General features: G+C 37.9%; 1 protein-coding gene and 1 long non-coding RNA gene across 2 annotated transcripts; both read right to left on the minus strand.

The window, feature by feature from the left end:
* Positions 1-17: 17 nt before the first annotated feature.
* On the minus strand, positions 18-5,816 carry LOC119018055. Its single transcript, XM_037095389.1, has 9 exons — positions 5,658-5,816; positions 5,431-5,530; positions 5,008-5,146; positions 4,770-4,907; positions 3,473-3,525; positions 2,271-2,356; positions 916-1,015; positions 493-631; positions 18-392 (listed from the first exon to the last, which is right to left on the minus strand). The coding sequence occupies exons 2-9, from the start codon at positions 5,516-5,518 to the stop codon at positions 254-256; spliced, it is 882 nt and encodes a 293-aa protein (XP_036951284.1). The 5' UTR covers positions 5,519-5,530; positions 5,658-5,816; the 3' UTR covers positions 18-253.
* Positions 5,817-9,520: 3,704 nt separating this feature from the next.
* LOC119018324 lies at positions 9,521-10,875 on the minus strand. Its single transcript, XR_005074714.1, has 4 exons — positions 10,729-10,875; positions 10,512-10,607; positions 10,236-10,377; positions 9,521-9,908 (listed from the first exon to the last, which is right to left on the minus strand). It is a non-coding gene; the product is annotated as an uncharacterized LOC119018324 (long non-coding RNA).
* Positions 10,876-11,171: the final 296 nt, after the last annotated feature.

An 11,171-nucleotide genomic window follows, 5' to 3' on the forward strand; every position in this document is an offset into this window, starting at 1 on the left:
AAAAAAACAAAAAACAATCAGCGTCATGAAATCACTTTATTGAGTTTTTTTACATTGAGTGGCAGGAAAAGCAAAAGTCTTTTTCATGTACTTACTTTCCAAAAAACTTCAACAGAAATATATTGGTGGCTATAACAGACACAGATATTCTAGCAAAAGCATGATTATACTGAAAAAAAAAAAAACATGATTATAAGAGGAATTTTCCTCAGACTGTATGGTCAGTAACTCCAACACAAGACTGGCCTTCGTACTAGTATCTTGAAGGAAGTCCTGGTGGCCTGTAGCGGTTGGGATCTCCTCCGTTGCGCCCCCACCGGTTTGCCTCCTGATCTCTTGCGATTTCAGCACGATCACGATCCTTTACCATATGGTATGCTGCTCTGCCATTACTGAAATGTGAATAAAGATGATGAATATCAGCACAAACAGAAAATAACACAAAAGCTTAGCTTAAAAGTGGTGTAATTGTATTTATATTTTGCTCCTCACCTGATAACTGTAGCAGCCCACTTGCCCCCTGGTCCTCTCTGGGCAGCATCAGAGTTTCCTTTGGCATGGAAGTACTTGTCTGAATTTTTCCAGTTGGCCTCCCTCATGTTCCAGTATGCTTGCAACATATCACGACTTCCTGATCAGAGGGACAGCAGACATTATTTTGTTAAATGAAAAAGAAAATGACATTAAAAAAATTAAAATAATATAATAATAAAATGAAATGAAATGGTATTAATCTTGGATGAATCCAGGTGCTGTATCGTAGGGAACTCGACTTTCAGTTTTAACTTCTTCCACTTGCCTACGATACAGCTACTAGATTTACCATGATGACCTGGATGACTGAGAACCTTCATCAACATAATAGATATGTAACATTACAATTATACATGTTGTTCTTGTGAAGATATTTCCTACCTTGAACAGCTTGACCAGGAAACTTGTACCACTGTGCATTGGTTTCCACGATTAGAAACAGCACAATTGCTGCAAGAAACAACTTCATGTCTGAAGATGTCTAAGGAAAAAACAAAAAACAAAAAAACAAAAAAAAAAAACAATCACATAATTCATCATAAAAAATTCAAAATGGTACAAATTTGCATTCATATTTTTCAGGTCCTATCACCAAATTCCAAACTTACTTTGCTGTTCCTGCAGAGGTAAGAGTCTTAACAGATCGAACGTAGAGTATCTTCTTGGTGAGGACTCCTCTGATCTGACTCGCCTTATATTCTGTCCTGAAACAGTGCAGGTTTTATTAGTAGCAAGCTGTGGAAATTCCAGTTTGAGATCTGAAATGTCAGCAAACATACTGAAGACACTCCCAAATTGTGCAACTGCACGTTCAAGCAAAAACAGTGACACACTTGTTTATATAATCAAAAACCTTAGTTTTACTTTCCTTTTTACTTATACTGACAAGTTGTGCGTGCTCCACTTCTGGATCTGGTCCTGGAAACAATTTCTGTCAATATTATTGGATACATGGGAGTTTCTTTGCTTGTGAGTTACATGCAGGTTCCTGCAAGCACAGTGAACATTCATTGATCATTCTTGATCAATTTATCAGACAAAGCAGGACTTTGCTTTGTTTGTTTTATACATTTGCTGCTGTGCCCCTTCAAAACATGCTGCCGAGCACTGCTTGCAAACTCTTAATATTTAAGATTTAAAATCTAGATAATCACATCAGTACTTTCCAAGCTGGTGTTGCGAAGAGTATTGTTTCCCCCTTGAAACTACTGATTATGGAGAGCTACCAGGGCTAAAAACTAACTCCTTTTCAACAAGTTGTATCTGTCGGGAATTTTCTCTTAGGCCATTTGAGGCACATTTCATGACTGTGTCGTTATATTCAACAGAACCAAAGTTTATTGCATTTTTTACGTCTTTATTTACACAACCAACTACTGTTACTTATATACATAAATAGCCTGAATATTCTGTTTGTTAAATCTTCATTTTAAATATTTAAGACTTTTGGAAGAAACGTGTTCCCACTAACATAACTGGTGCAGGTTAAAGAATGAGCAAAGTTCTCAAAAGGCACACACCTCAACGACTGATGGTATTTTTTCTTATTTTCCCTGATAAACCATATATGATGGTTTTCTTTCACACTAAATACAGTGACAGGTATGCCACTATTGTTTCCTTAATCACATTCATCAACTCTGTTTCCAGCTGAATCAGCCAGAGTGGATGAATGAATGCAGGATGAATGCATGCAGAATGAATGGATCACAATTACTTTATTTTGTTATCCATACTGAGATGAAGGAAGACTCCCTCTGAAGAGCTTCAGCCTCAGATGTGACGCAGGGTCCAGCACTGCCACTGAGAGTCCAATCCATCTCTGCAAGCAAAAACAGTGACATACTTGTTTTTATAACTAAAAACCTTAGTTTCACTTACTTTTTTTACTTATTCTGGCAAGTTGTGCTGTGCTCTACCTCTGGATCTGCTCCTGGAAAAAATTGCTGGTACAGTTTCAGCCACAAAGAGGAGAATAACATGAATAGAGTGTATGAAAAAAACATCTGCAGTAATATCCAAGAAACTAAAAAGAGAGCAAAAACTGTGCCAAACACTGGCAAACATTATGGTATAAGAAAAGGAACTATCAATGTCATGTTGTTTTTTTAACATATTGCACAGTGATTGTTCAGATGATAATAGATGGTGACACTACCAGTCAAAAGTTCAGACACAACCTCTCATTCAATGGTTTTTATTATATTACAAAGCAGAATGATTTATATTTGATATTATTGAAAGTAGCAACTTTTCCCTTTGTTGAGAGCTTTGCACACTTCTAGCATTCTCTCAATTAGCTTCATGAAGTAGTCACCTGGAATAGTTTATTATTGTAAAAAAAAAATGATTTGTGGAATGTCTTGCATTCTTAAAGGGTTTGACACCATCAGTTGTGCTGTGCAGAGCTAGGGTTGGTACACAGTTCAGTACAGTGAATAGTGCTATTTGGCTACTGTTCTAATCCATGTTATGGCAAGAACCACTCAGCTAAGGAAAGGGAAATGACAGTCCATCATTACTTTAAGACACGAAGGTCAGTCAATACAGAAACTTCCAAGAACTTTGAATGTATATTCAAGTGCAGTCGTGAAAACCATCAACCACATGATGACAAACTGGCTCTCATGAGTACCACCCCAGCAAAGGAATACCAAGAGTTACCTCTGCTGCAGAGGATAAGTTCATTAGAGTTACCAGCCTCAGGCACTGCAAATGAACAGCAGCTCAGATTAGAGCCCAGACGAATGCTTCACAGAGTTTAAGTAGCAGACACATCTCAACATCAACTGATCAGAGGAGACTGTGTTCTTGGGCCAAGAAATACAAGGCTTAGACATTGGACCAGTGGAAAAGTTGAGATATTTGGTTCCACCTGCCATGTCTTTGTGAGATGCAGAAAAGGTGAGCAGATGGTTTCTACATGTATGTTTCCCACCTTGAAGCACTGAGGAGGAGGTGTGATGGTGTGGGGCTGCTTTTCTGGTGACGCTGTTGGTGATTTAGTCAAAATTCAAGGCACACTTAACCAGCGTGGCTACCACAGCATTCTGCAGCAACATGCCATCCCATCTGGTTTGTGCTAAGTGGGACCATCATTTGTTTTTCAACCCAACACCAGTTTGATTGGTATTCCCTGGATTGCACAATATTTTTTTCTTTTCAAAAGATTGTAATGAACTGATTTAAAACATAGATAGCACAGGAAGATGTTTCATCCCACTTCTAGGCCACAGTCCTGTTATAATGAGTTCACTTGTACTAACAACTTAAACAATAATATCATAGCAGATATATAAGACACATCTATTCTTGTAGAAACATGATTCCATATTGGAAAAACACAAAATTCTGACAGTAATTCAGACTGTTTTGTCAATAGCTTTTATGTTTTTTAATCTTTTTCTTGTGTAAATTTCAATGGGCTGTGCTCTACCTCTGGTACTGGTTCTAAAGAGAATCACTGATGCTGGTGCAGCCAAGAAGAGGAGAATTACAGAGTAAATGAAACAAAAGCAATGAGCTGTAGAAGACAGTAAAATGTGGAAAACATCACTTGAGAGATCAGGAAAGATTATGTAATGATATCCTGTGGATGTATGATTGTGATATCATTTGCACACTGTGCTTGTTCAGATGATAATAAACGGCTGGTCATGTTTACATGAAAAGATCTGATGTTTCATATGATTCATAATGTTTTCTTCATTTCTTACACAGGAAAGCATAACATAAGATGTGAATGTCATGTCTTTAACTATGAAACATTTAGCTTAGCATTTGAAAAGAGGCAGATGATTCATACGGCAATTCATTAATATCTAATCATTTTTCTTACTTTGCAGATGTTATTTTTCTTTGAGTTGCTGGACAGGCTCACTGCAAACAATTTATTTTTATTTATGGATTGCTTTTCTCTTCCACATATGAACTTGGATAAGTACGTGATGAGCTTTTTGCAAAACCATTATAGATACTTTTTAAAAAAACAAAAAACAATCAGCGTCATGAAATCACTTTATTGAGTTTTTTTACATTGAGTGGCAGGAAAAGCAAAAGTCTTTTTCATGTACTTACTTTCCAAAAAACTTCAACAGAAATATATTGGTGGCTATAACAGACACAGATATTCTAGCAAAAGCATGATTATACTGAAAAAAAAAAACATGATTATAAGAGGAATTTTCCCTCAAACTGTATGGTCAGTAACTCCAACACAAGACTGGCCTTCGTACTAGTATCTTGAAGGAAGTCCTCGTGGCCTGTAGCGGTTGGGATCTCCTCCGTTGCGCCCCCACCGGTTTGCCTCCTGATCTCTTGCGATTTCAGCACGATCACGATCCTTTACCATATGGTATGCTGCTCTGCCATTACTGAAATGTGAATAAAGATGATGAATATCAGCACAAACAGAAAATAACACAAAAGCTTAGCTTAAAGGTGGTGTAATTGTGTTTATATTTTGCTCCTCACCTGATAACTGTAGCAGCCCACCTGCCCCCTGGTCCTCTCTGGGCAGCATCATAGTTTCCTCTGGCATGGAAGTACTTGTCTGAATTTTTCCAGTTGGCCTCCCTCATGTCCCTGTATGCTCGCAACATATCACGACTTCCTGATCAGAGGGACAGCAGACATTATTTTGTTAAATGAAAAAGAAAATGACATTAAAAAAATTAAAATAATATAATAATAAAATGAAATGAAATGGTATTAATCTTGGATAAATCCAGGTGCTGTATCGTAGGGAACTCGACTTTCAGTTTTAACTTCTTCCACTTGCCTACGATACAGCTACTAGATTTACCATGATGACCTGGATGACTGAGAACCTTCATCAACATAATAGATATGTAACATTACAATTATACATGTTGTTCTTGTGAAGATATTTCCTACCTTGAACAGCTTGACCAGGAAACTTGTACCACTGTGCATTGGTTTCCACGATTAGAAACAGCACAATTGCTGCAAGAAACAACTTCATGTCTGAAGATGTCTAAGGAAAAAACAAAAAACAAAAAAACAAAAAAAAAAAACAATCACATAATTCATCATAAAAAATTCAAAATGGTACAAATTTGCATTCATATTTTTCAGGTCCTATCACCAAATTCCAAACTTACTTTGCTGTTCCTGCAGAGGTAAGAGTCTTAACAGATCGAACGTAGAGTATCTTCTTGGTGAGGACTCCTCTGATCTGACTCGCCTTATATTCTGTCCTGAAACAGTGCAGGTTTTATTAGTAGCAAGCTGTGGAAATTCCAGTTTGAGATCTGAAATGTCAGCAAACATACTGAAGACACTCCCAAATTGTGCAACTGCACGTTCAAGCAAAAACAGTGACACACATGTTTATATAATCAAAAACCTTAGTTTTACTTTCCTTTTTACTTATACTGACAAGTTGTGCGTGCTCCACTTCTGGATCTGGTCCTGGAAACAATTTCTGTCAATATTATTGGATACATGGGAGTTTCTTTGCTTGTGAGTTACATGCAGGTTCCTGCAAGCACAGTGAACATTCATTGATCATTCTTGATCAATTTATCAGACAAAGCAGGACTTTGCTTTGTTTGTTTTATACATTTGCTGCAGTGCCCCTTCAAAACATGCTGCCGAGCACTGCTTGCAAACTCTTAATATTTAAGATTTAAAATCTAGATAATCACATCAGTACTTTCCAAGCTGGTGTTGCGAAGAGTATTGTTTCCCCCTTGAAACTACTGATTATGGAGAGCTACCAGGGCTAAAAACTAACTCCTTTTCAACAAGTTGTATCTGTCGGGAATTTTCTCTTAGGCCATTTAAGGCACATTTCATGACTGTGTCATTATATTCAACAGATCCAAAGTTTATTGCATTTTTTACGTCTTTATTTACACAACCAACTACTGTTACTTATATACATAAATAGCCTGAATATTCTGTTTGTTAAAGGAAGACTCCCTCTGAAGAGCGTCAGCCTCAGATGTGACGCAGGGTCCAGCACTGCCACTGAGAGTCCAATCCATCTCTGCAAGCAAAAACAGTGACATACTTGTTTTTATAACTAAAAACCTTAGTTTCACTTACTTTTTTACTTATTCTGGCAAGTTGTGCTGTGCTCTACCTCTGGATCTGCTCCTGGAAAAATTGCTGGTACAGTTTCAGCCACAAAGAGGAGAATAACATGAATAGAGTGTATGAAAAAACCATCTGCAGTAATATCCAAGAAACTAAAAAGAGAGCAAAAACTGTGCCAAACACTGGCAAACATTATGGTATAAGAAAAGGAACTATCAATGTCATGTTGTTTTTTTAACATATTGCACAGTGATTGTTCAGATGATAATAGATGGTGACACTACCAGTCAAAAGTTCAGACACAACCTCTCATTCAATGGTTTTTATTATATTACAAAGCAGAACGATTTATATTTGATATTATTGAAAGTAGCAACTTTTCCCTTTGTTGAGAGCTTTGCACACTTCTAGCATTCTCTCAATTAGCTTCATGAAGTAGTCACCTGGAATAGTTTATTATTGTAAAAAAAAAAAAGATTTGTGGAATGTCTTGCATTCTTAAAGGGTTTGACACCATCAGTTGTGCTGTGCAGAGCTAGGGTTGGTACACAGTTCAGTACAGTGGCTACTGTTCTAATCCATGTTATGGCAAGAACCACTCAGCTAAGGAAAGGGAAATGACAGTCCATCATTACTTTAAGACACGAAGGTCAGTCAATACAGAAACTTCCAAGAACTTTGAATGTATATTCAAGTGCAGTCGTGAAAACCATCAACCACATGATGACAAACTGGCTCTCATGAGTACCACCCCAGGAAAGGAATACCAAGAGTTACCTCTGCTGCAGAGGATAAGTTCATTAGAGTTACCAGCCTCAGACACTGCAAATTAACAGCAGCTCAGATTAGAGCCCAGACGAATGCTTCACAGAGTTTAAGTAGCAGACACATCTCCACATCAACTGATCAGAGGAGACTGTGTTCTTGGGCCAAGAAATACAAGGCTTAGACATTAGACCAGTGGAAAAGTTGAGATATTTGGTTCCACCTGCCATGTCTTTGTGAGATGCAGAAAAGGTGAGCAGATGGTTTCTACATGTATGTTTCCCACCTTGAAGCACTGAGGAGGAGGTGTGATGGTGTGGGGCTGCTTTTCTGGTGACGCTGTTGGTGATTTAGTCAAAATTCAAGGCACACTTAACCAGCGTGGCTACCACAGCATTCTGCAGCAACATGCCATCCCATCTGGTTTGTGCTAAGTGGGACCATCATTTGTTTTTCAGCTGCGTCAGGTGACCTGGCCTCCACCCATCACCCGATCTAAACCAGTTAAGATGGATTGGGATGAGTTGGACCGCAGAGTGAAGGCACAGCAACCAACAAGTGCTCAGCACCTCTGGGAACTCCTTCAAAACTGTTGGAAAACCATTCCAGGTGACTACTTCTTGACACTGATTGATGGAGTGCCAAAACTGTGTAAAGCTGTCACCAAAGCAAAAGGTGGCTACTCTGAAGAATAGCGAATATAAAACACATTTTGGTTTAACATTTGTTTGTTTACTACATAATTCCATATGTGTTCCTTCATAGTTTGGATGTCTTCAGTATACAAAGTAAAAAATAATACAATTGAAGAAAAACTAATAAACGAGAAAGTGCGTCCAAACTTTTAACTGGTAGTGTATGGTAGAGATGCATGAAAATAAGCTTATACAGGACAGAATGTGGAAGTGTTTTTTTTACTGTACAGTACTGTATGTGCCAGGTCAAACAGGTCATGCTGCAACTTTTTTGCTGATTGTTACAAAAGGAAAACTTGGTTCTCATTTTCTATGACTAATTTAAAAGAAATCGTCCAATGTTACTTAATCGTCGAATGTTACTTAATTTATTCCTGTCAATATTATTGGATACATGGGAGTTTCTTTGCTCGTGAGTTACATGCAGGTAACTGCAAGCACAGTGAATATTCATTGATCATTCTTGATCAATTTATCAGACAAAGCAGGACTTTGCTTTGTTTGTTTTATACATTTGCTGCAGAGCCCATTCAAAACATGCTGCCGAGCACTGCTTGCAAACTCTGAATATTTAAGATTTAAAATCTGGATTACCACATCTGTACTTTCCAAGCTGGTGTTGCATCGAGTATCATTTCCCCCTCGAAACTACTGATTATGGAGAGCTACCAGGGCTAAAAACTAACCCCTTTTCAACCAGGTTACGTCTTCATTTACACAACCAACTACTGTTACTTATATACATAAATAGCCTGAACATTATATTTGTTAAATCTTCATTTCAAATATTTAAGACTTTTGGAAGAAACGTGTTCCCACTAACATAACTGGTGCAGGTTAAAGAATGAGAAACCTTTCTCAAAAGGCACACACCTCAATGACTGATGGTATTTTTCTTATTTTCCCTGATAAACCATATATGATGGTTTTCTTTCACACTAAATACAGTGACAGGTATGCCACTATTGTTTTTCCTCAATCACATTCATCAACTCTGTTTCCAGCTGTGTCACCCAGAATGTATCACAATTACTTTATTTTGTTATCCATGCTGAGATGAGGGAAGAGTCCCTCTGAAGAGCTTCAGCCTCAAGTGTGATGAGGGATCCAGCACTGCCCCGGACAGGCCATGTATCCACATTGCAAGTGAATGATGCTCTAGGCACACAATCACAGATGGATTGGACAGAAACATGAAATCCACAAATGACACAGAAGCAGACTAACTCCTTTTGCAAGGCAATGTTTTTGTCGTGAATAGCGATACTGAACTGGTGTTTTTTTTTTTTTTAAATTGCAGATAGGTTCAAATGAAAAGAAAACTGGCTGCAGATATTTTTACACAGTCCCCCATCTGAAAACATAGTGACGCCATTATGTCCACACCTATATATCGATGAAAGAAAAATATCAGTTCTTGTCTGCAGATGAGTTTTGGTACTTAAAAACCAAACAACACAAAATTTACATTTTTGATAGATCTTTATTGCTTCAAGGCAAACGTAATCATCAGCACAGACATGAATATAGAAAGACAAACTCTTCTCACTTCTTCTAACAGTTTGGGATTAGGCACATCAACTGTAGCCAACACAAGGATGCACACAAGTCATGACATGAACACCATTCCGGGCTCGACTCTTTTATAACGAGTTCAGAAATATTATGGCGGTTCTAAAGTGAACATGATTCCAACAGCAATTCCCCTCAAACTGTACGGCCAATAATGGCTTTTATACAAACAATTTGAAGGAATCTCTGCCATTGCGCCCCCACTTGTTTGCGTCCTGATCAGCAGCAGAGTCCCCTGCAGCAATCCCTGTTACTTGCTGCACCCACTCTCTGCCATCTCTGAAATGGGAACAGAAACAAGTCAAAACAAGTCTCATAACCTAATTCATAAGTTAGTATATGATATAAAATATACATACAATATCTCACTAATTTCACTCATCAAGGTAGAATTGCACCTTGATCATGAGATGCTATTGTGATCAGATGACACAAAGCTCTGGTTGTCATTAGCATAGAAGTAACAACAGGTAAAAGTAAGTGGAGGCATGCAAATGAAAATGACTAAAGAGCTGCAAAATGATCCCAGAGGTGCTTCACACTGAGCTATGGAAAACAAACAGGCATGTGATGGAAATAAGAATTAAACCAGTGTCTGCTCCTCACCTGCTAACTTAAACAGCCCGCCTGCCCCTTGCTCTTCTCCAGGTAGCATCATAGTTTCCTCTGTCATACTTGTACTTGTACTCATCTGAGTATCTCTCGTCGGCCCTCATATCCGTGTATACGCTCCACTTGTTACAACTTACTGATCAGAAGGACAACAGACATTATTTTATTGAATGGATAAGAAAATTCAGAGAAACAAACATGTAATTCTCCACAATCCTGGATGTATAACATTATAATTATACACAGTTTTCTTGTGGAGATGTTTCTGACCTCCAGCACCAATACGAAACTTGCAGCTCTGCGTACTGGCTTCCACAATTAGAAACAGAACAATTCCTGCAAGAAGCCACTTCATGTTGAAGGTGTCTGAAAGGAATTAAAAAAAAAGAAAAAAAAGAAATCACGTTCATCATTCAAAAGACCAACATGATACAGACATGCTTTTATACTTTTCAGGTCAAATTACCAAACTGAATTTCAAGCTTACTTTGCTGTTCCTGCAGAGTCCAACGTGTTCACAAATCATCCAGTATCTTATTAATGAGGACTCTTCTGATCTGAGTCTACAATGCAGGTGTCGTCTTGTCTTTAAAAGATGGAAATTCCCCAGTGAGATCTGAAATGTCATCAAAACAAACTGCGGAAATTCCCTAGTTGTGCAGCTGCTCATCTCGGCGAAGGAACAGACTACCTTTGCTTTTGTTTTGACTTGGAAGCTTCAGTTTCAGTTTCTCTCTTTATGTGTGCTTTGTTTGTGCTACGTTTAGGAGTTTATGACAAAACAAAAGCAAGCAGCAGTAACGTCTTAGAATGTATAAAGAGAGAGAACTGTGTGAAACATTTGAGAGAAAGACTTAGAACACTGAGATAAGACTTGTTTGTGATACAATATGTTTATTCTGTTATGTTTGTATTTACACAGTGTGATGG

The sequence above is a fragment of the Acanthopagrus latus genome, chromosome 4 (assembly GCF_904848185.1).
Source record: "Acanthopagrus latus isolate v.2019 chromosome 4, fAcaLat1.1, whole genome shotgun sequence".
NCBI lineage: Eukaryota > Metazoa > Chordata > Actinopteri > Spariformes > Sparidae > Acanthopagrus > Acanthopagrus latus.